Source organism: Martes martes, assembly GCF_963455335.1.
Source record: "Martes martes genome assembly, chromosome: 7".
Lineage (NCBI taxonomy): Eukaryota > Metazoa > Chordata > Mammalia > Carnivora > Mustelidae > Martes > Martes martes.
In genome coordinates, this window is record NC_137894.1 from 111,980,725 (window position 1) to 112,001,475 (window position 20,751).

Genomic DNA, 20,751 nt, shown 5'->3' on the forward strand with positions numbered 1-20,751 from the left:
TAAATTAAAAAAAAAAATTCTTCCTCTGAAATTCATGCTCTTCAGTGCTGCCTCTGAGATCTGTTTCCTGCCTATGAATCAGATTCAATTGACTATACACCCTTTGTTCTGCACATTTGGGCTACACAGGCATTCTTGTTCTTCTTCTGATCCGTAAGCATGTTTTAGCTTTATGGTTTTGGATCTTGCTGTTCCTGTAAACCTAGAAGGCTCTATTCTCAGAACTTGTTATGACCAGCTCCTTTTCATCATTCACGTGTCTGGCTCAAAGTTTAGTTTGGAGAGATCTTCCTTGATATCCCTTTCTAAAACAGCACGTTGTGCCCCATTTCCCTGCTTTATTTTCCCTATAGCACTTACTACTATCTGAAATTATTTGACTACTTGATTCTTTTCCCCACTAGAATGTAAGCAGTGGGAGTGTTGAGCTATTATGTCTTCATCTCTCTGAACAGCACATAGAACAATGCTTTGCGCACACTGAGTGCTCAGTAAGTATTGGCAATAAATGACTGAACAAATATATATATTTTTTTTAAACGGAAGAGAGGTTCTAAATTTTAGAGTCTAAAGGTGTGGTTGGTGAGCTCAGTTCTTTAGAATGTTAAAGTAGAAACCAGAAAGAAATCTTTGGGGACTTCCATATCAGAACCAGAGACCAAAGCACATGAGTAAGGATTTCATAAAAATCTGGAAGGTCTATTATTTGCCACGCTCCTGCTATGTGCCAAACACTATATTCGGTGGGCTAAAATGATGAGCAGAAAGAGTTATGGTCCCAGCCCTTGGGAATTTCCAGTTTAGTCTTTTCTGTGTTCCCTTGGATTTTCAGTAAACAGCGATATGCTGGATCCTGCTGGAGACATACTGAAGGTATGCTTGCCACCTGCAAAACCCTATTGTTAAATTTTCAAGACTATTTCAAGCCAGTTGTTAAAAATCGTTGTTAAAAATCAAATAATATAGACTTACAAGTAAATTGTATTAAAAACAAAGATAATATACATTCAAAACTTGTCATTGCCTAATTATTTTATAAATCTAGTGTTATTATTTGTGCTCTTGAGGTTATTTATGTTGATCATATCTGTACAGTGGAAATACTATATGAGGAGCACCTTTCCCCAACTCCATGATCAGTGACATCACAATGGTAGCTTGGGAGTATATAAACCTGGAAATTGGCAAACACCATGATCAGGGCTTCCCTATTCACTGGGCTCCCCCGCCCCACTCCCCACACACATACACACTGCCAGCAACCTGTCAAGGATAGAGTGTGTGTTGGCAGCCACTGAATTAGAGAAAATATTTAGGTCCTCCAATAAAGGAAGAAGAAAAGCAGAGCAACTTATTTGGATCTGAGGAAGGGTCCTCCACTTATGCTATAACAAAGTACAAGTTGTAAATTTTTTAAAAAGATTTTATTTATTTAGGGGCACCTGGGTGGCTCAGTGGGTTAGGCCTCTGCCTTCGGCTCAGGTCATGATCTCAGGGTCCTGGGATCAGGCCCCGCATCGGGCTCTCTGCTCAGCAGGGGACCTGCTTCCCCCCTTTCTCTCTGCCTGCCTCTTTGCCTGCTTGTGATCTCTCTCTCTGTGTCAAATAAACAGATAAAATCTTAAAAAAATTTATTTATTTATTTGGCAGAGAGAGATCACAAGTAGGCAGAGAGGCAGGCACAGAGAGAGAGAGGAGGCAGCAGGCTCCCTGCTGAGCAGAGAGCCCAATGCGGGACTTGATCCCAGGACCCTGAGATCATGACCTAAGCCAAAGGCAGAGGCTTAACCCACTGAGCCACCCAGGCGCCCCAAGTTGTAAATTTCTAAAACAACTTATTCTTCTATGACTTTTATAACTTTAGAATATTCTCTTTAATAACTTATTTTGAAAATAAATGCCTATTTTGAAAACAAAAAAAACAAAAAAAAACAAAAACAAAAATATTTCGGACGTATGGAAGCAATAATTAGAATTTTATTTTATTTTTTTTAAATGATTATTTATTTATTTATTTGACAGACAGAGATCAGAGGCAGGCAGAGAGAGAGGGGGAAGCAGGCTCCCCGCTGAGCAGAGAGCCCGATTCGGGGCTCGATCCCAGGACCCTGGGATCATGACCTGAGCCGAAGGCAGAGGCTTTAACCCACTGAGCCACCCAGGCGCCCCAATAATTAGAATTTTAAAGGACAATAGTAATATAACAATCTACTGCCCGCCCCCCCCCCCGGGACCATAATAATGTGGAACTGATCATTCACCTCTGACTAAACTATAGATAATGGAAAACCACTGAAATGATGTGCAGGATTAATGTAGTACATTAGAAAGCTCAATCTGGTGACCCAAAGTAGGTACTCCAGAAACCAGTTTTGCTGGAGTCCAGGAGAGCCCAAATCAATTTGAGAAAATACAGTCAAGGGGGAAAAAATTAGATGTGGTGATGGATAGGAAAAAGGTACCAAGATAATTCCAAGGATCTGAAACAAGTGTGACTGAATCCCTGACCACACCCCTATGGCTCCCCACAACTTCTGACCCTGGAGAGATTGTTAAAATTTAGGTTGCTGGTACTCCACCGCAGAGTTACTGAGAGTCAGTAAATTTGGGGGAAGAGCCCAACAAATTCCATTTGACAAGTATGTAAAGTCTGATGCTGCTGATGCGAGGATCACACTTTTAGATTAGAACTACTGCCTTACAGTAATGGTCCGCTTCTTTTGCTAAAGCTTCAGGCATGTCTTTGTTAAACCAGCAGGGGGAGACAGGTATAAAATTTATCCTCTAGAAATAAACTACCTTATAATACTAAAGCTCCTTGGAGTTATGCTGTTGCCATGGAGATTTCTGAACTGTTTTGGAGAGCAGCATGTAAGTTGGCATCAGGTGAGATAATTTTCTGTTGTTTAGGTAAAAATGTATTTTGGTAGGACTAATGTCCAAATTTCTGCAAGCCCGCCCTTGGTAAGAACTTGGTTGGAATCTGGAGTCACACAACTCTGTCACTTACAAGCTATATGACTTGGGGGAAGTTATCTTCTCTGATCTTGTTTCCTCCTCTTTAAAATAGTCCCGATTTATGGAATTGTTAGAGGGCTAAACGTTCTTGGAACTTAAGTTGGCTATGATTATTAAAATATTATTACGACTCTAGTTGTTTTCAGTTCTATAGCCTCCCCAAATTTTAGGAACAGTCCAGATACGTTGCTTAGTTTGTTTTTTAGTAACAGTGCTCCCGTTATTCAGGTAAAGAATTGGAAACACCTGGAAAGTGATTGTTTGTAAAATCCTAATCTCCCCAACCAAAATACCTAGGATATGTGAGTTTTTATTAACATTCCCGGCCCAGAGAGCTCTATCTGTATTTGATCTCCTAGCCTTCAAAGCCCAAAGATGGGTAAGTGTGTTTTTTTGGACCCAGAGCTGAGATGGAACAGAGCAGATGGATGCTGGCTTCATCTTGGCAGAGCACTCAAGCGAGGTCAGACTAGCCCAGATCCAGCCCGGGCAGCCCTTCCCTAGAGTTGGCACCTGCCGGGCATGCATTTGTGTGAAGAGTCGCGATCTGCGTGGTTGCGAGTTGGTTCCCCTGTTCCGCGGAATTCGCTAACTTCGCAGGGGCCGGCCTCTTCGCGAGGCGGGACATACCTGTCCGTGACCGCGCTCTTATTGGCCCGACACTGACACTAGCCTTGTGGCGTCAGCGGCAGGGGCTCCTCCCGGGAGGGAGAGCCCCGGCTGGGGCGGGGTGACGTCAGCGAAGGCGTGTCCAGGCCAGGAGCAGGGGGCGGGGTCTGCGGGAAGGTGTGTCGGGGGCTGGTGGGGGGCGGGGCCGGGCAGCGGTGACGTCACAGGGCGGGGCGGTGCAAGGGGCGCCCGGGTAGGTGAAGCGCAGCGCCGGACTGCAGCGCTCACTTAAGGCGGCGAGCCGCACGGAGTAGCGTTTCTCTCTCTCAGCTTCCCTCCCGCGCTGCCAGTCATGTCCCTGAGAAGCAGCCTGTCGCGTCTCCTCCGGACGCGAGTGCATTCCATCCTGAAGAAGTCCGTTCACTCGGTGGCTGTGATCGGAGCCCCGTTTTCACAGGGACAGGTGAGAACCGGGACCTGACACCGAGGGGCAGAACCAGGAGAAAGCGGGGGTGGGGTGAGGAGCGGGGAGACGAGGAGAAGATGGGGAGGAACAGAGAGGGGGACGAGGTGGTGGGGTCCCACGATTGGGCACCGGGAGAGCACGTGGGGTTTCCTCTGGTAGAAGATGGGGAAGGAGAAAGGAGATGGAGGGCATCCTGCTTGCGCTGCGGGCAGGGGCCGCGGGCTGGCGGGTCTCCGCGGCCTTCCTCCCGAGAAGAGGGAAAGTGATGGGTCCCGCTTGGGGAGTTGGGGCAGGATTTCAGGGAGGGGCTGGAGGGGGACAAATCGGCCAGAATACCCGGTGGAACGTCCAGAGAGAAGAGGTTGAAGAGAGCGACCGGGGATTTAAGGCTTCAGGATCCTTTCTCAGAAACCATTCATTGGCGGGGAAATTGGAGCTGCCGTCTTCAGCGGCGAGGGCACGGGAGGGGCTGTTTTGTTCTCTTCAATGGAAGAAACCAGCAGTCGTGGAGAGCTCAGTGCTCGAGAAGCCCAGGCTCAGGCCTCCGCCAGCCACACACACAACCCACCCCCCCGCCAAGCACCGGATCCAGACCAGGCTAAGGCCCTTCCCTGTCTTGGCCTCCGCTTGCTCTTCCCACAGTCAGGGGCTTGGAGATTGATTTGATTCCAGTAATTTTTTTTTTTTTTTTTGCTCCTCCCCTGCAAGTGTTTGAAAAGAGCAGACCTCAGGCGAAAATAATACAAGGAAGGGCTGATGGTGTCACAGGTTTTCAGAGGGATATGTTGGGAACTAAGTATAGAATAGCAGATTTCTGTATTTTTGCGAAATAAAGTGGTCTTATTTCTAACCCACTTCTTTCACATCTAACTGTGTAATTTATGTGACAGAAAAGAAAAGGAGTGGAATATGGTCCTGCTGCCGTGAGAGAGGCTGGCTTGATGAAAAGACTGTCCAATTTGGGTAAGTGGCTGGAGTTTAGATCCTGTGATGGCTGGTAGCAGGCCAGCTCAGTCTCCTCTCCTGCCCAGGGACTGCACAGTGTCTGCTTGTACTTAGGAAGTCTCTCATCCTCCCTTTGATTCCATCTGCAGTTTAAGATCTGGGAGTCTTCAGGCAAAGTCTTGTCGGCAATAAGGAGAGTAACTGTGTAGAAGGCAAGGAGGTGGAGTGAAGTGGGGTCTGGAGCAAGCAGTGGGAAGAATACTGGCTAGGTTCAGCTCTAACTGCTCAGTCAGCTTTTCCCTCTCAAATTCCAGCTCTCGGAACTCCATCAGCGTGTGCTTCTGATTTGTCAGTCTAGCCAGTTTCCTCTCTTCCTATCCTTCATCTCCTCCCCAGGATGAATAGCTTTTTATTACTATAAGCAGAGCTTTAGATCAGTGTTTCTCAAACTTCCCTGATGATGAAAATCACTTGGATTACTTGTTAAAAATACAGGTTCCTAGGCTTCTCCATGGAATAGTCTGATTTATTGGCTCTGGGTGGGACCCAGACATGTACATTTTCACAAGCTCCCAAATAATCTGCAGGACAGTTGCAGTCATGTAATGAGGATAGTACTGTAAAGTTACAGAACCTGACCCAAAGATAAATGCCATTTATATGGTAATAGAGAACCCTTCTTTTGGTAAGAGGGCACCAAACTCCAACTGTTATGATAGGAAGGCTCCTTTACCTAACCTGAATGTTCCTAGCTGCTGTTTAAAGCCATTTCCTCCATTTATATGAGGACAATTCCCAGATCTTTTCTGAAGCTGTAAGTGCAGAAGGCGTGGCAGCAGCGAGCTGTGGGTGCTGCAGATAGCAATGGGGAATCTAGGTTAACTATAAATCTCTTCCCCACTCTTGCTTTGAAAACTGAGTCCATTCCGGGGGTGGACCATTTCCTTCTAAAACACAGGACGAGTGAAGTCACCAAAACCACCTTGAGCTGAGGTTACTTCCTGTGCCTCTGGCTAGATCTAGATGTGGTGTCTTTGGTTCACTACTCAAAACTTTTCTCTGTTAAATAATTACAGATCCTTCTTCAGTAGAATCTCTTAATTCTTTTAATGACTCTCTAAGCTCACCACCAAAGATGAAAGAGAAATGAAGATTCAGTTTTAATGTGTCATCAGTTACCTAACAGGAAGAAGTTTCTATTCCTGCTTATAAATGAGGATCCTGTCCCTTTAAATCAGCGGTACACATTCAGCCTTTTTAATTTTTTTTAAAGATTTTATTTACTTGTTTGAGAGAGAATGAGAGTGAGAGAGAGCACGAGAGGCTGAGAGGGTCAGAGGGAGAAGCAGACTTCCCGCTGAGCAGGCAGCCGGATGCAGGACTAGATCCCAGGACTCCAGGATCATGACCTGAGCTGAAGGCAGTTGCTTAACCAACTGAGCCACTCAGGGGCCCCTCAGCCTTTTTAAAAGGCAGCGTTTTACACTGAAGACCACAATCTCTGGGAATCACTATTTTTTTTTTTTTTTTTTAAATACTGGATAAACCCCTGCAGCCCATCTGATGAACTGGGCCTGGCCTTGCTTGAATTGCCTGCTCAGTCCTCCATTCTACCTTTAGCGACAAGAATCAGTTTCAGCCTTACACAGGACACATTTATAATATTCAGTTGAGGCTGCCGAATGAGGGGGAGGGGCACATCTGTGGCTCATGCTTTGTGGACTTTTCCTGTCCTAGCTCATGATACTTTTCCGCTTCAACCTGGAATAGCCATTCTCCCTTAAACACTACTCCCTCAAATACCTCCTCTGTCTACTCTCAACCTAAAGTGATGGGGAAGCTGCAGTTTATTTTGGTCTTCCCTTTAAGTTTTTTTTAGCCTTACAATTTATATCCTTGCCCTGTAGCTGACTGGTAGGCCAGGATGACCAGCAGCCCAGTATGACCAGCAGCCCAGAATAGAATCTCATTGCATATTAATAAGAGTGTGGCACTCAGCACATTTGCAGCGTGTGGTTTTGGCTAATCTCCAAAAATAGGTTGGAGAAAAGTACCAAGAGAAGTTCAGTTGCTCTATTGTAAAGCAGTACTAAGGTACCAGTGCACTTTTGAACAGGCAGCATGGGTCAGATTTCAAGGCGGAGAGGACCCACGGAAAGGTAACTTTCACAAATTCCTTTGTTCCTTGCCCTCAGCTCTGATGTCACAGGCTGCTGGTGTTGCCATGGCATTGGTCAAACTTCCTGTTTTCTGGAATGAATGGATTTGACTTAGTGTCTGGGTTTGGTTTTCCCTTTTTTTTAACCCTGGGTTTAGTAAGGACACTTGGCTCCTCTCTCAGGTGACCCCTTATCTGAGTGTATGCAGAGAGCCTGGGAGAAATGAAGAGGCAGTTGGCCTCCCAAGGGCTCAGATTCGGTGCCTCTGCTCCTGATTCTGGTGAGCCCTGAAAGCCACGGTCATTGATCATTGGCCCCGTTTTTTCTTTGGAAGTTGAAGGAGTGTTGGGGGGGGGAGGGGGGGAGGGCGGGGGTGGGGGTGGGGAGGTTAGCTGTCAACGGAGATGAACAGTTTGAGGGCTTTAGCATTGTAATTAGGTAATTTGACTCAGCTGAGGTACTGAAAAGAGATGCCAGCCACTGAAACAACTCTTTAAATTAACTTAGGCTGGAGTTCTGGAAGCCATGTGGGAGCCCCTCTGGTTCCTCTCAACAAGCTAGAGACATTTGTCCTTCCTGTTCCATTTGGTGCTCCATCAGATAACAGACCAGGAATCTCTTTGGTTGGGACCAGAATCTGGTCTGCTTCAGGAAGAGCTGATAGAGGGCCTGAGGTAGTTTAACAGGAAGATCTGAGAACTATTCGGTACAGATTGGTGTGTGAGGTCCGGGATATGTATTTGCTTGCAGTGGGATGTTAACATTCATTAGTTGTGTGATCGTGATACTTGGCCTGGCCTCCACCTTGCTATTCCACTGAAATTACCTCGAGCTGTAATTCCTGATCTGTCAGCCTTTATTTTGCTGGGCCTCTCTACTGTACAACTGATCGCTTTATTCTGGAAATACTGTGAGCAATGACACCCCTCTCTTTTGAGTCTCTTGTCTCCATTGACTAGTCCTTCCTGGACTCCTTTGTGGGATCCTCCTCTTCCTCCCAACCCTTAAATGTTGACCCCAGTATTTCTCCAGCTTGGTTCTAAGGACCCTCATCTCACTCTCACAGGTGTCTCAAACTGCACTTGTTCAAAACAAAATTCCTTATCTTCTTCCTCAGATCTGTTTCTCCTGCTGTCTTCCCATTGTCTGTTTCATGCTGTCACCCATTATTCAGTCACTCAAGTCAAACTAAAAGACCATCACAATTCTTTGCTCCTTCTGTTTTGTGCTTTACATCTGTTGGTCACAAAGTCTTGTTGATTTTTTTCCCCCTCCTAGAAGATAAGAGTTCTTCGCCGTAATGGTGCTGATGTAGTTCTCTCTCTTCACACTTGACTGTAATTTTCCATTGGTTTCTTTTGTCCCTTTTTTACCTTCCTTGGTTCACATTCTTCGCTGCCACCAGAGTAAGCTTTCTAAGACCATTTATCCTTTGCTTAGTCTTTCCATGGCTTTCTTTTACATGCATCCATGCTTTTCAGTCTTGTCATTCATATACCATCTTTTCTAATTTGCCGTATTATTCACTTTGTATTTCTTAAAATTGGCTTTAAAGGTTCATAATTTTTAAACGTAGCCTGAATCTATAATAAGCAATGAAATCTCAGGCTTGTACTAGATACATTTTTCTAATCCAGTTTCATTTAATAGTTTTACATTTTGCTATTTGTCCTTCGACCCCTAGGTTGAAGTGTAGAACACATAGCACCGCAATTTGACCTTCATCTACGTCTTTAGACTTCTCTCTACCCACATTCTGCCTTATTCTCATTGCAGCTAGAGTTGTGGGCCCTTGACCTAGGCTCCACATATAGAAGCACACATTCTAAACTTTGACTTGAAATTCAAGAAGGGGCAGCAAAGAATTCATTCTGTGATGGGCAGGGTGGTAACAGTGCCAGCAGTGGCTTCTGTCCAGCGTCCTGGGGTCAGCCGTGCCAGCTGCATGCAGTGCCTTTCCCGAGTAGTGGAGCTCTAGATCTTTACCAGACCGTCCTGCTGTGGGACGTCGGGAGCCATAATTGCTGGTACTGTGGCCTTTAACCCAGATATCAGCCCTCTTAAAGATTCCAGGAGTTACCCAAATTGAATAAATTGCTTTTCTGCTGTAATTAGCTAGAACAGGTTTCTGTTGCTTGCAGTTTAGAGATCCTGATTGATATGCAGTTTACAAATTCTAGTGAGAAAAATTGTCATGTGGACTGGGATACTTTAAGTCTCTCTCTAGCCTCTTGATAATAAATTCTTGTTCTTTTGTTTGCCTTTTTCCCTAGTACTTGACACAGTCTTCTTGTAAGTTAATATAACTCATTAGGTTACAGTTTCTTTGGCCTTTAGTTAATTTAGGACTAGATCTTAGTCTCTCTGGGTTTTAGCAGCTCCCTGTTCTCTTGGTCCTTTGATTTTTGAACCATCACGTTCCTTAATGTGACTCCTGAAAACCACCTCAAGTTTTAACTAAAGACATTTTTAAGTTCTAGGCATGCCTGACTGTAGTAAACAGACCAACTTTAATGTATTACCATGACTTAAATCATTTTCAGTGTTCTCGATCTTAAGCCTATATCTTAATAGAGTTATAAGACTGTAGACATCTGTTAAAATGGTTGAACTTAAAATGTAAGTAATATAAAGTATGTATCAAGGCATTTTAAACATCATTTTCAGGTTTACTTTTCTAGGAGCAGCTTTTAGTCACTTAAAAACTATAACAAGTTCTTTCACTAATTTCTATATTCCAAAAATTTGAGCACTGCTAAGGTTTAGATACTGGGAATATAATAGTGGACAAAAGAAAGCCTTGTTATCTTGGAGCACCCATTCTAATGAAGGGTGGTTGGAAACAGACTTAAGTAAAACATATAGTATGCCAGATGATAAAAAATGAAAGCAAGTGGTGGGGGATAGCAAGTATTGGGGATAGAGCAGGCATTGCATATGTAGTTGGGGAGGCCTCAGCAAGGAGTCATGTGAGCAGACCTTTGGCAGATGAAGAAAGGCGCAAGGTATGTAACTGGGAGCATTTTAGGCAGAAGGAACAGTAAGACCCAGAGACAGAAAGGTGCCTGGGAATGTTTAGGGAACAAGCTGCTATTATCAAGCTCTAGCCAGTGATTGCTCTGTGGGAAGGGGAAGGCCTTTTACTCTTCAATTTTTCAAGAAAAACCAGAAATCTGGATTTTTATGGGATATCTAAGTTGTTTTAATAAAAAAAATAAATAAAAAAGGCTATATCCATACAGTGGAATATTACTGAATCATAAAGAATGAATTTCTAATTCATGCTACAGCAGGGATGAAACTTGAAAGCATTATAGTAAGTGAAAGAAAGACACAAAAGGCTACATATTCTATGATTCCATTTATATGAACTGTCCATAATAGGCAAATCCATAGAGACAAAGTGGATTAATTTGGGGACTGGCGGGGAGAAGGCAACGGGGAGTGGCTGGCAATGGGTGCTGATTTCTTTCTGGAAGGTGATGAAGCCGTTCTACAATAAGTAATTTGCTGAGTAATATGCTGTAGCAAAAGCCTACATCGAAGATGTAGGTAAATCTCTTAAAGGGCACTATTGGGATTTAGCAAATAACCAAATCTTTCCTTCTTAGAAAGGGAGCAGGCAGCAAAGAATTTAAATTACACCTTTCATTTCAAAGTTGTTATCCATTTACCATGTTCTGGACGTTGTGCTAGGCTCTTGCTACTATGTCATTCTTAATTTGTTAAAAACAAATGATACCCATCAGGGTGGCCAGTGTCAAAAACAACAACAAAAACAAATAAAAACCCAGAAAATAACAAGATTTGGTGAGGATGTGGTGATATTAGGACTCTTGTGCACTATAGTGGGAATGCAAAATGATATAGCTGCTGTCAAAACCAATATGGCAGGGGCGCCTGGGTGGCTCAGTGGGTTAAGCCTCTGCCTTTGGCTCAGGTCATGATCCCAGGGTCCTGGGATCCAGCCCTACATTGGGCTGTCTGCTCAGCAGGGAGCCTGCTTCCCCCTCTCTCTCTGCCTGCCTCTCTGCCTACTTGTGATCTCTGTCAAATAAATAAAATCTTAAAAAGAAAAACACCAATATGGCAGCTTCTCAAAAAATGAAAAATGGTTAACATATCAGCTATTTCACCTCAGGAATATACCCCAAAGAATTGAAAATAGGGTCTAGAGGAGATATTTATACACCCATGTTCATAGCATTGCACACAATAACCAAAAAATGGAAGGAACCCAAGAGCCCATTGATGGATGAATGGATGGGTAAAATGTGATACCAATGTACAATGGAATATTAGTCTTAAAAAGGAAAGAAGTTCTGACATATGCTGTAACATGGGTGAACCTTGAGAACATTATGCTAAGTGATATAAACCAGTCACAAAAAGACAAATACTGTATTCCACTTACGAGGTACCTAGAGTAATCACAAATGTATAGGGACAGAAAGCAGAGTGGTGGTTGCCCAGCACCCTGGGGGAAGGGAGAATGAAGAAATATTGTTTAATGGGTACAGAAGAAAAGAATTCTGGAGGAGGATGGTGGTGATGGTTATATAATAATGTGAATGTACTTAATACCACTTAAAAGTGATTATTTTTATGTGTATTTTACCACAATTTAAAGGAGAATTAAAGTAAGTTAGAATATAATGTGAATTAAGAATGAGGCCATAGCTTGAGGTTGTAGCTTTTCTTAGGACATAACCATGCCATGTGCTTAAAATGATTTTTTTTCTCAGCTTTTTAGCACATTGTTTTGCTCTATAAATCTGAGAATGAACAAACCAAAAAAGTCTGTCCTGAAAACCGTGAGAAACTTTCTCTAGGTCATACAGTCAGTAGTAGAGTAAGAGAGACTCATTTCTTGCCCTGTACAACCGGATCCCTGGACTTGGGGCAGTCAGCTGCCTTCTCAGCTCCTGTGGAGGTGGAAGAAACTCAGAGTGGCTCCATCATAAGTGTATGGCCTCCTACTTCTTAAAGTCCTGTGTGTTCCTGGTGTACTCCCTCTCACATATCCCATGATTCCCATGACGGCTGTTTCAAATCTTTACCCACAATCCTCAGGGTCTTGTCTTTCCTACTCAGGCACAAACTCCCTTAACAGCCCTTTTCCCCGTGACTCCCCCCAGTTAGTTGTATGGACCAAGATTCTTTTACACCCTCAGAGGATGAGGGACCCCGCCTCCCTGTATCAGGTGGATACAATTGCATGTGATAAAGCACAAAATAACAGCGGTTTTAGAAAAATCATGTCAAGGGCACCTGGGTGGCTCAGCTCATTTGGCTCAGGTCATAATCCTGCAGTCCTGGGATCAAGCCCCATATCGGGGTTCCTGCTCAGTGGGGAGCCTGCTTCTCCCTCTCCCTCCTCCCTCGGCTTGTTTGCCCACACCCTCCCTTACTCTCCCTGACCCCCTCTCTCAAATAAATAAATCTTGGGGGGAAAAAAAATCACTCTCCAGTAAACAGGTCTGGAGAGAAGTCCAGAGCAGGTTTGGACCTTCTGTTTTTATAGTTTGGACCTAGATTCTTATCTTGCTGTTCCACCAGCAAGGCCTCTATCTAATGGTCCCAGATGGTGTGGCGTCCTATCTGGCAGCAGGGGGCAAGAATGGACAGAAGTAGGTGAAGGGAGAACTTGTGCTTTCCCTGAAGGAAAGTTTCCGAGAAGCTGCAGGGCACTCCTGCTTATCCTGTTGGCCCCGATGGGTCATATGGCCACACCCAGTTACAGGGGAAGATGGTGAGTTTAGTCTTAATTCTAAGAGGTCATGCTCCCAGCTAGAGGTCCGCTGTCTCACCGAAGAAGTGAAGAACAGATCTTGGACAAAGGAACAAATGGTCACACCACCTTCCTATGCTCCAGATCCTATGTCTCCTGCCTTCAGAGTGTTCTTGTTCTAGCAATTACCCTTTCCTTCTCCTCATTCCTCAACTTCTAACCCATCCCTTCAGTAATTAGCTGCAGATCTTACTGTCCTGGTTTCTCCACTGCCCTTGCACACTTTGACTTGCTATAGTCTGACGTCCTGGGCCATCATTGCAACGAAACTGGTTTTGCTGCGGTCTTGTCTCGGACCTTCTATGTTCTAACAGGGGAGACACTGCAGCATTCACCTTATTTATCACTGTTGGCCACTCCTTCCTTTTTTTTTTTTTTTAATATTTTATTTATTTGACAGAGAGAGACACAGCAAGAGGGAGAACACAAGCAGGGGGAATGGGAGAGAGAAGCAGGCTTTCCACTGAGCAGGGAGCCCGATGTGTGGCTCAATCCCAGGACCCTGGGACCATGACCTGAGCCCAAGGCAGATGCTTAACGACTGAGCCACCAAAGCGCCCCTCCACTCCTTCCTTATTGAAACAGACCCCATGTTCTTCTGGTTTTAGCTCTTCAGGTTCCTTGACTAGATTTTCAGCTATCTGCCCTTTACCTGCTGGTGTTCCTCAGGGTTCTGCCCTCGATCCTCTTGCTTTAATATTCTCTCAGTTGGCATTTTGTCTATTCCCCATGGCTTTTCTGTCACCTGTATGCTGATGCCTCCAAAGCTTTATCTCCAACACTTGTTTCTTTGCTCAGCTCCAAACCTGTAGCCCAGTTGGCTTCTGTGTATCTTTTTGACTTTATGGAAATGTTCAAACATAACCAAGTAGAGATGGTGACCTAGTGAATTTGTTGTATCTGTTACCCAGTGTCAATCATCAATATGTGGCAGTGCCTTTTTTTTTTTTTTTTAAGATTTATTTATTTTAGAGAGCCAAGCTGGCAAGCAGAGGGAGGGGCAGAGGGAGAGGAAGAGAAGCAGACTCCCCACTGGGTGCAGAGCCTGACACACACAGCTCCATCTCCTGACCCTGAGATCATGACCTGAGTTGAAATGGAGAGTTAGAGGCTTCCTGACTAAGCCACCCAGGCACCCCTACTCCATGCCTTTTGAAGCAAATCACAGACATCATATTGTTTCATCTGCAAATATTTTATTATATATCTTCCAATTATCCTAAAAAAAAAAAGCTTTAATAAAAGGTTATTTGCCCCTCAAAAAAAAAAACCTTTAATAGATATCTTCCAATTATAAGAATTCTTTAAAATTTGGTGTCTTGGGGCGCCTGGGTGGCTCAGTGGGTTAAAGCCTTGCCTTCAGCTCGGGTCATGATCTCAGGGTCCTGGGATCGAGCCGCGCATCGGGCTCTCTGCTCAGTGGGGAGCCTGCTTCCCTCTCTCTCTCTCTGCCTGCTTCTCTGCCTGCTTGTGATCTCTGTCAAATGAATAAATAAAATCTTTTAAAAAAAGAAAAAAAAATTAAAAAAAAAAATAAAATTTGGTGTCTGGGTGGCTCAGTTGGTTGGGTGTCTGACTCTTGGTCCTAGCTCAGGTCTTGATCTCAGGGTCATGGGTTCAAGCCCTGTGTTGGGCATGGAGCCTACTTAAATCTTAAAGATATACATATACATACATATATATATATATATATATATACTATATATATGACATATATATACATAGACATATATATGTCTATATATGTATATATATATACTATATATATATATGACAATAATACTGTTATCACACCAAAAGAAGTTAATATCAAATGCCCAGGGTTGATAAAATAATTAAAAAAAAAATCTTCCAACCGAGAGAATCTTTCCACAAAGGTAGTAGAGAAAGAAAACAGTTTATTGAATAAGCATTAAATCAGGCAGTCTAAGAGATTTCAAAGATGAAGAAGTCTGGCCATTTTATAAAGCCATGCAGGTGCAGCCCATTATGTGTTTTCAAGATAAACAGTAACTGGTCCACCAGTTAGAGGACTTGAACAGTACCATTTGTCAGAGCTCATCCTAACTTTCTCATAGAAATTTGAACAACCACCAGGGGGGAAACAAACCTCTCATATTCTAAGGCAGGAGGTAGTTTTGCAAATTGGAGCAGGCTGCCCATCCCCTGTGTGGACAGAAGTTAGTCTCTTAATCTCCAGTCCTCAGGAAACATTTCCTGGGTTGGGAGACTGGCCAGAGGCTTATCTAATTGTTATATTTACATGCATTTGAAAAGAGCAGAGAAGGAAATTCTCAGAAGGGAGCAAGAAGTATTTTCTCTTTTAAATAGGGAATATTCAGTCAACTTTTATTTTATCTCTGTCCTTAACACCAGTTAAAGTTGATGTTGTTCGAATTAGTCTTTGTGTGCTAATTTTTTAGTTTGTTTGACTCAGGATCCAAATAAGCTCTATATTGATTGATATCTCTTACATCCTTGATAGGTTCCTCATTCTGTTTTTGTTTTTTCTTTCTTGCTGTGTATTTGTGGAGGAAAGTAGGTCATTTGTATAATCTCTGTTTGAATTTTGCAGGATGCATCTCTGTGGTGTCCTACGATGTGTTCTTTTCTTTTTCCTTTTTTTTTTTTTTTTAATTTTATTTTTTTGAGAGAGAGCACACGCACACATGCTTTCTAACATGGGGGGTGGGGGAGGTAGAAGGGGGAGAGGGAGGAAATCAGACTTCCTGATGAGCTTGGAGCCCTAATTGAGGGCTCTATCCCAGGATTCCTGATTATGACCTGAGCTGAAGACAGATGCTTAACCAACTCAGCCACCTAGATGCCCTATGTTTTGTCTTCTGTATTTCCTGTAAACTGATGATTGGATCTAGATCCTTGGTCAGATTCAGGCTCTCTTCTTGTTCAGCAGCAAAGGTGGTGGCAGTATACTTCCATCAGAAGTGATGTTATTTGTCATTGAACATGGCCTAGAATGGATCCATTTACTGGTTTCCATGTGTTTCTTTAAAAGATTTTATTTATTAGAGATTGAGAGCACGAATGCAGGGAGGGGCAGAGGGAGAGGAGAAGCAGACTCCTCCCTGAGCTTGGAGCCCCAATGAAGAGGGCTCCATCCCAGGACTGTGTGATCATGACCTGAGCCAAAGGCAGATGCTCAACTGAGCCACCCAGGTGCCACTCCATGTAGTTTCAACAAGATAGTCTCTAACACCTCAAGGCCATCTATCCAGTACCGAACTTCTCATCTTCTTCACTCCCTTCTCCTGTGTCCTCCTAAACTCTGGTAGTAAGCCAGAGAGCTGGTGTGAGGGCCCTTAATCTCCATTCCCACTGTAAGTATTACCAGCATCTGTTGCTTCTCTCCTATGGCCTTGTCTTTTTTTTTTCCTCCCTTGTGGAGCTGCTCTTCTCTGGGCCAATCCATTTCCCTCAGGCCACCAGGGCACTAAATCTGCCGCACAGATTTGATTGGTCACATCTTGACGTGGAAACCTTAGTAGCTCCCTGCTTAGGATCTACGTCCTGCCCCTTCCCCACTGTCACTCTCCTTTTGCAACACCTCTACCCCCATCCCTGCCTACCCCCTGCCCACCCCCCTCTTCTCCACAGTCCTCCCAGGAACCCTGGGCTCCGGGAAATTGTGAATTGTTCTATAGGGCTGAAGGTATTCTGTGCCTCTTCTGCTTGTAAGCCTTTCCCTCTTCCACTTTTATTGCTGGCTAATACCTTCAAGATTCAGATATGAGGGTGTATTAATATAACAGGTGTGGTAATGCTCAGATTGGGAGAAGAAAGACCAAATCTTCCTGGCTCCTTCCCCCAGGCCACAAGGTCAGAAACCACTGAAGAGGAAAACAAGTAAAAAACTCCTTCCTGTGTGACCCAAGAATTGAGTCACAGAGGGGATGGCATCGTGCTTAGGGCTTCAGAGAGTCGGTGTTCCAAGATTAATTGGCTTTGCCTTAGTAGTATTTCACAGATTTGGAAGATTCAAGCTGTGTGTGAGAGCTGGAGACTCTAGGAGCCGTTTCAGTGTGCGATCTGTGGGCCTGTGTGTGTTTGCAACTTCTCACCAAAACCTGATTTTATCAAAATGACAGTCTATTACAAACAGGTTTTGGGAAGTCTTAGGTTACGCCATCAGTTTCAAGGAAAAGAGAAACGGTAGGGTGGGGCACAAAACCACAAAGATGCTTCAACCAGTTAAACTAAGATATAAACCTTAGCGTGTGGAGGCTTTCCCTTGTTATCTCAGATCATACTCCTAAGAGCATGTGAGATAGGACAAGCTCAGAAACTGAACTTGGTTGGAGATCTTGACTCGTCCAGGAAGTTAGGGGCCAGAGGGCAAGAATTCTTTCTTTTGCGTCTGTTGTGGCACTTGACCTCCTGTGGCTATCTTGTATGCACTCTGCTTTCCGCCCAGAGGGGTCTGGAATGTGGTCTGTCTGGTTCCAGGTTCCTGGGGAACACTCCCTAGGATGCCAGCCCAGGCTCTGGGGGAGGGAGCAATACATCAGAACTGTTAGCTCATGAAGCTATAGTCAGTCACTAGTCTGATATGTTTCCCTTCAAATCTTTTCTGGAACAAGGTCAAATATGAAGAACTTAGAAAAGATCACATTTTCTGGAGAGTGGTTCTTTATCCCCAGGATTGTCATTATCTCTTCCTGTGGTTGGAGCAGGTTGAAGTTTTGTTGGCCTGTTACCACTAGCAGATCTCTCTTCCAGAGAAGCTCAAATATCTTGTTCTGAATGGAGGAGATGGTTATGTTGCTGTGACTTGGGAAGCCAGAGGCACCCTTCTCTCCTTCCACCCCTGCCTGCACTGGAACCAGGCTGCTGGGGCGCCACCAGCTAACGGTCCATTTGCAAAAGCCTGAGCTCGTTCGCCACGGTCTAGAGGAGCTTCGAGGGTTGACGTGAGTTTGGTCCAGAGGGCATTCGTTACTCAGCTTATCTTCAGACAGTGACACTCTCTTCTTAGGAAAGAAGGACCAATGTAGCCAGAGAACCAAGTAGCAAGAAAACTATAAATGGTGTTGCAAGTCATCTCCGTTACATGTCTTGAACTGAATTTTCAAGTCCTATATTTAGAATTTTTTACTCAAGGATCCCATTCCTGCAAAGGCATCTATGGACACCATGTTTGTTATCATTTGATTTTTGAGGTAAACTCTGGTGCATGTCAGATGGATGTGTCTGACATGAAGCCTAGAAGCACGGGGTCACCCTTCCTCCTCAAGCCACTCTCCCTGCCCTGGTCTTCCTCAGCCGGCTCCTCACTGCCTCAGAGAACTGGGGGAGGAAGAAGGAGATGTTGAGAGCCCTAGTTAAAGCAGTCCTCTCAGAGACCCAGAAGTGAACCAGAAAAAATAGGTGTTATCTTTGTGATGGGATTTCTTTCCCCGATACACTCAGCTTATTTTGGAGCCAGAGACTGAGAAGTAAAGAGCGGATTTTGAGAGGCTTCTGGGACTCCTGATTCTGGGGGTTGTACAGCCCCTGCAGTCAGATGCACTTACTAAAATGCAGACATCTGCATTTTCTTAGTGGTAATCAAATGACTTTGCCTTAAGTAATAGCCTCTTCAAAGGTTATTACCCAAATCACATTTTAGAGATAAGCGAGAAATTCTTATTTCAAATGGCCTGAAGTAACTCTGGCCTTTTCCCCTAACTTTTAGACTCCTGGAAACCTCGCAACTTTGTGTTCAATAAGCTGGTTTTCTAGGTACAGTTTTGAGGTTCTAAGGATTAGCAGTTACATTATAATACCAGGAATTCCCTTTGGGGCTAAGTCTGTCCTGTATGATATTTGATTCTGTAACTTTTCAAAAGCCATTAACGTTTGTATCCTCCCAGCTCCAAGTGAGATCTGCGTCTTTTTCTTTCTCCCAAGTTTCACTGACTTATTCTTCCTGACAATTCATAATAAACATGCCATCCTATTCAGTGACAGTTTATTTTATTTTATTTTTCTTTAAAGATTTTATTTATTTATTTGACAGAGATCACAAGTAGGCAGAGAGGCAGGCAGAGGTGGTGGGGGGGAAGCAGGCTCCCCGCTGAGCAGAGAGTCTGATGCGGGACTCGATCCCAGGACCCTGGGATCATGACCTGAGCCGAAGGCAGAGGCTTTAACTCACTGAGCCACCCAGGTGCTACCCTTTGGGGACAGTTTAAAAAAAAACTGCACACTACTCCGTTCCTAGCTTTTCTTGAAATCTGTTATTCTGCTAGTGGGCTCCCTGTGGTGTGGCAGACTCTTCTGTGTGTCAGCCTCCTCCTGAGGCCATTTCTCTTACCTTGCTGGGAGCCTTGGAAGCAGTTAGAGCTCCCTGTGAGTGGAAGTCAGAGCAAGAGACAAAATGGGGCCCCTTTAGGGGCTGCTGACTCAGAACACTGTCTCATGCGAGTCTCTAGTGAGAGAGTGATTCAGGCTTGTCCTACACAGTTGGAGCTATTCACTTGGCTGAATTTCCTCCTCTCCACTGGGTGGATGCTGATAGCAGCTGAGGCTGTGAGGATTGGCTGCTCTCTGTGAAACATCTAGAACGGCGTAGTGGATGGAGACCATTTTGTTCCTTTCCCTATCACTGGCTTCCTTCAGGGATTCCCCCGAGATTGGGGCCCTGGAACAGAAGTGCTGTCCCCAGATACTGCTAAGGTCAGGGAGGGCTGTTTTGATTTCTTCCCCACCAGTGGGTTGCATCATTCTGTTGATGTACGTGTGTCCTCACTCCTCTCTGATGGAGTCTGGAGGGGTTTATCAAGGCCAAAGGTGACATTTCGGCTTAAAAGGTCAGTAGTATTCCGTGGATTTTTATTACCCTCACTGCAGGGAGAAGCAGCGAGGCTGTGCCAGTGTCTGCAGAGCTGTCCTTTCCCCATTGCAAGTAAACACGGGAGCCCTCTCAGGTTGGTTCAAATCAGTTTGTCAGGAGAGCTTCTTTGAAGTCTTAAGTTGTCCTACCATTGTCCTACAATGCCTTCTGGGAAGAAAGAGCAGCAGGGCAACATCGTCTCATCCGATCTAGACTTGCTGATGAATTGACCTGAGCCACAAAGTCCAACAAGGGGACAGCTCCTTCAAGCATGACAGACAGACACTCTTCCCATATTGTAATATTTGCTCTTTTCACTAGGACTCTAAGATTCTTTAGAAATCAGTGAGACCATTTCTTGGGCCTTCCTAACTGAAAGAAATCGCCACAGCACTCTGATAAAGTAATAGCTTCATTATTACTGTTCATCCTGTTCTTACAAAACATGAAAATCCTGTCAGCCTCCCCATTCCTCAAAAATGCTGCCCTATGGGTTACAATGCCTGTTCTCTTCAGCCTCATTTGCATTACTCCCATAGGCAAACTTCTCATTTCTATTAAGTCACTCAACTCTTTCCAAATATGGAGAGTTGAGTGACTTCTTTCAGAACCTTGTTAATTCTTTAGAAACCAATCCTGGGCTCTTCTCCACTGGTCCTTTGGTGCTACGACGGTTTTGGTAAAGCAGGCATTGGAGGAGAAAGGTCCTAAGAGGCTGTATCGGGATGGCCTAGTATGTTCACCAACTCAGCTCTGTAATGAACTAGAATAGTTAGGATTGCCAAGAGTTAGAATCAGCAACATAGGCTTTAGTACTGTGAGTTCTTAATCACTTAAAGGTTATGGCAGTAGAAATTAAAAGTAGAGATTGTGGCAGAGATAGCTAGCTGTCAGCCAAAACCCATTCTCTTCTGGACAGAAGTTAGACCTG

General features: G+C 44.3%; 1 protein-coding gene across 1 annotated transcript in view; it reads left to right on the plus strand.

Moving 5' to 3' along the window:
- Positions 1-3,852: 3,852 nt before the first annotated feature.
- ARG2 (arginase 2) overlaps positions 3,853-20,751 on the plus strand; it is a 31,513-nt gene continuing 14,614 nt past the window's right edge. The window contains exons 1-2 of the mRNA XM_080808028.1: positions 3,853-4,090; positions 4,984-5,056. Coding sequence (XP_080664154.1) covers positions 3,980-4,090; positions 4,984-5,056 — 184 coding nt within the window. The 5' untranslated portion in view covers positions 3,853-3,979. The remainder of the gene's footprint in view (positions 4,091-4,983; positions 5,057-20,751) is intronic.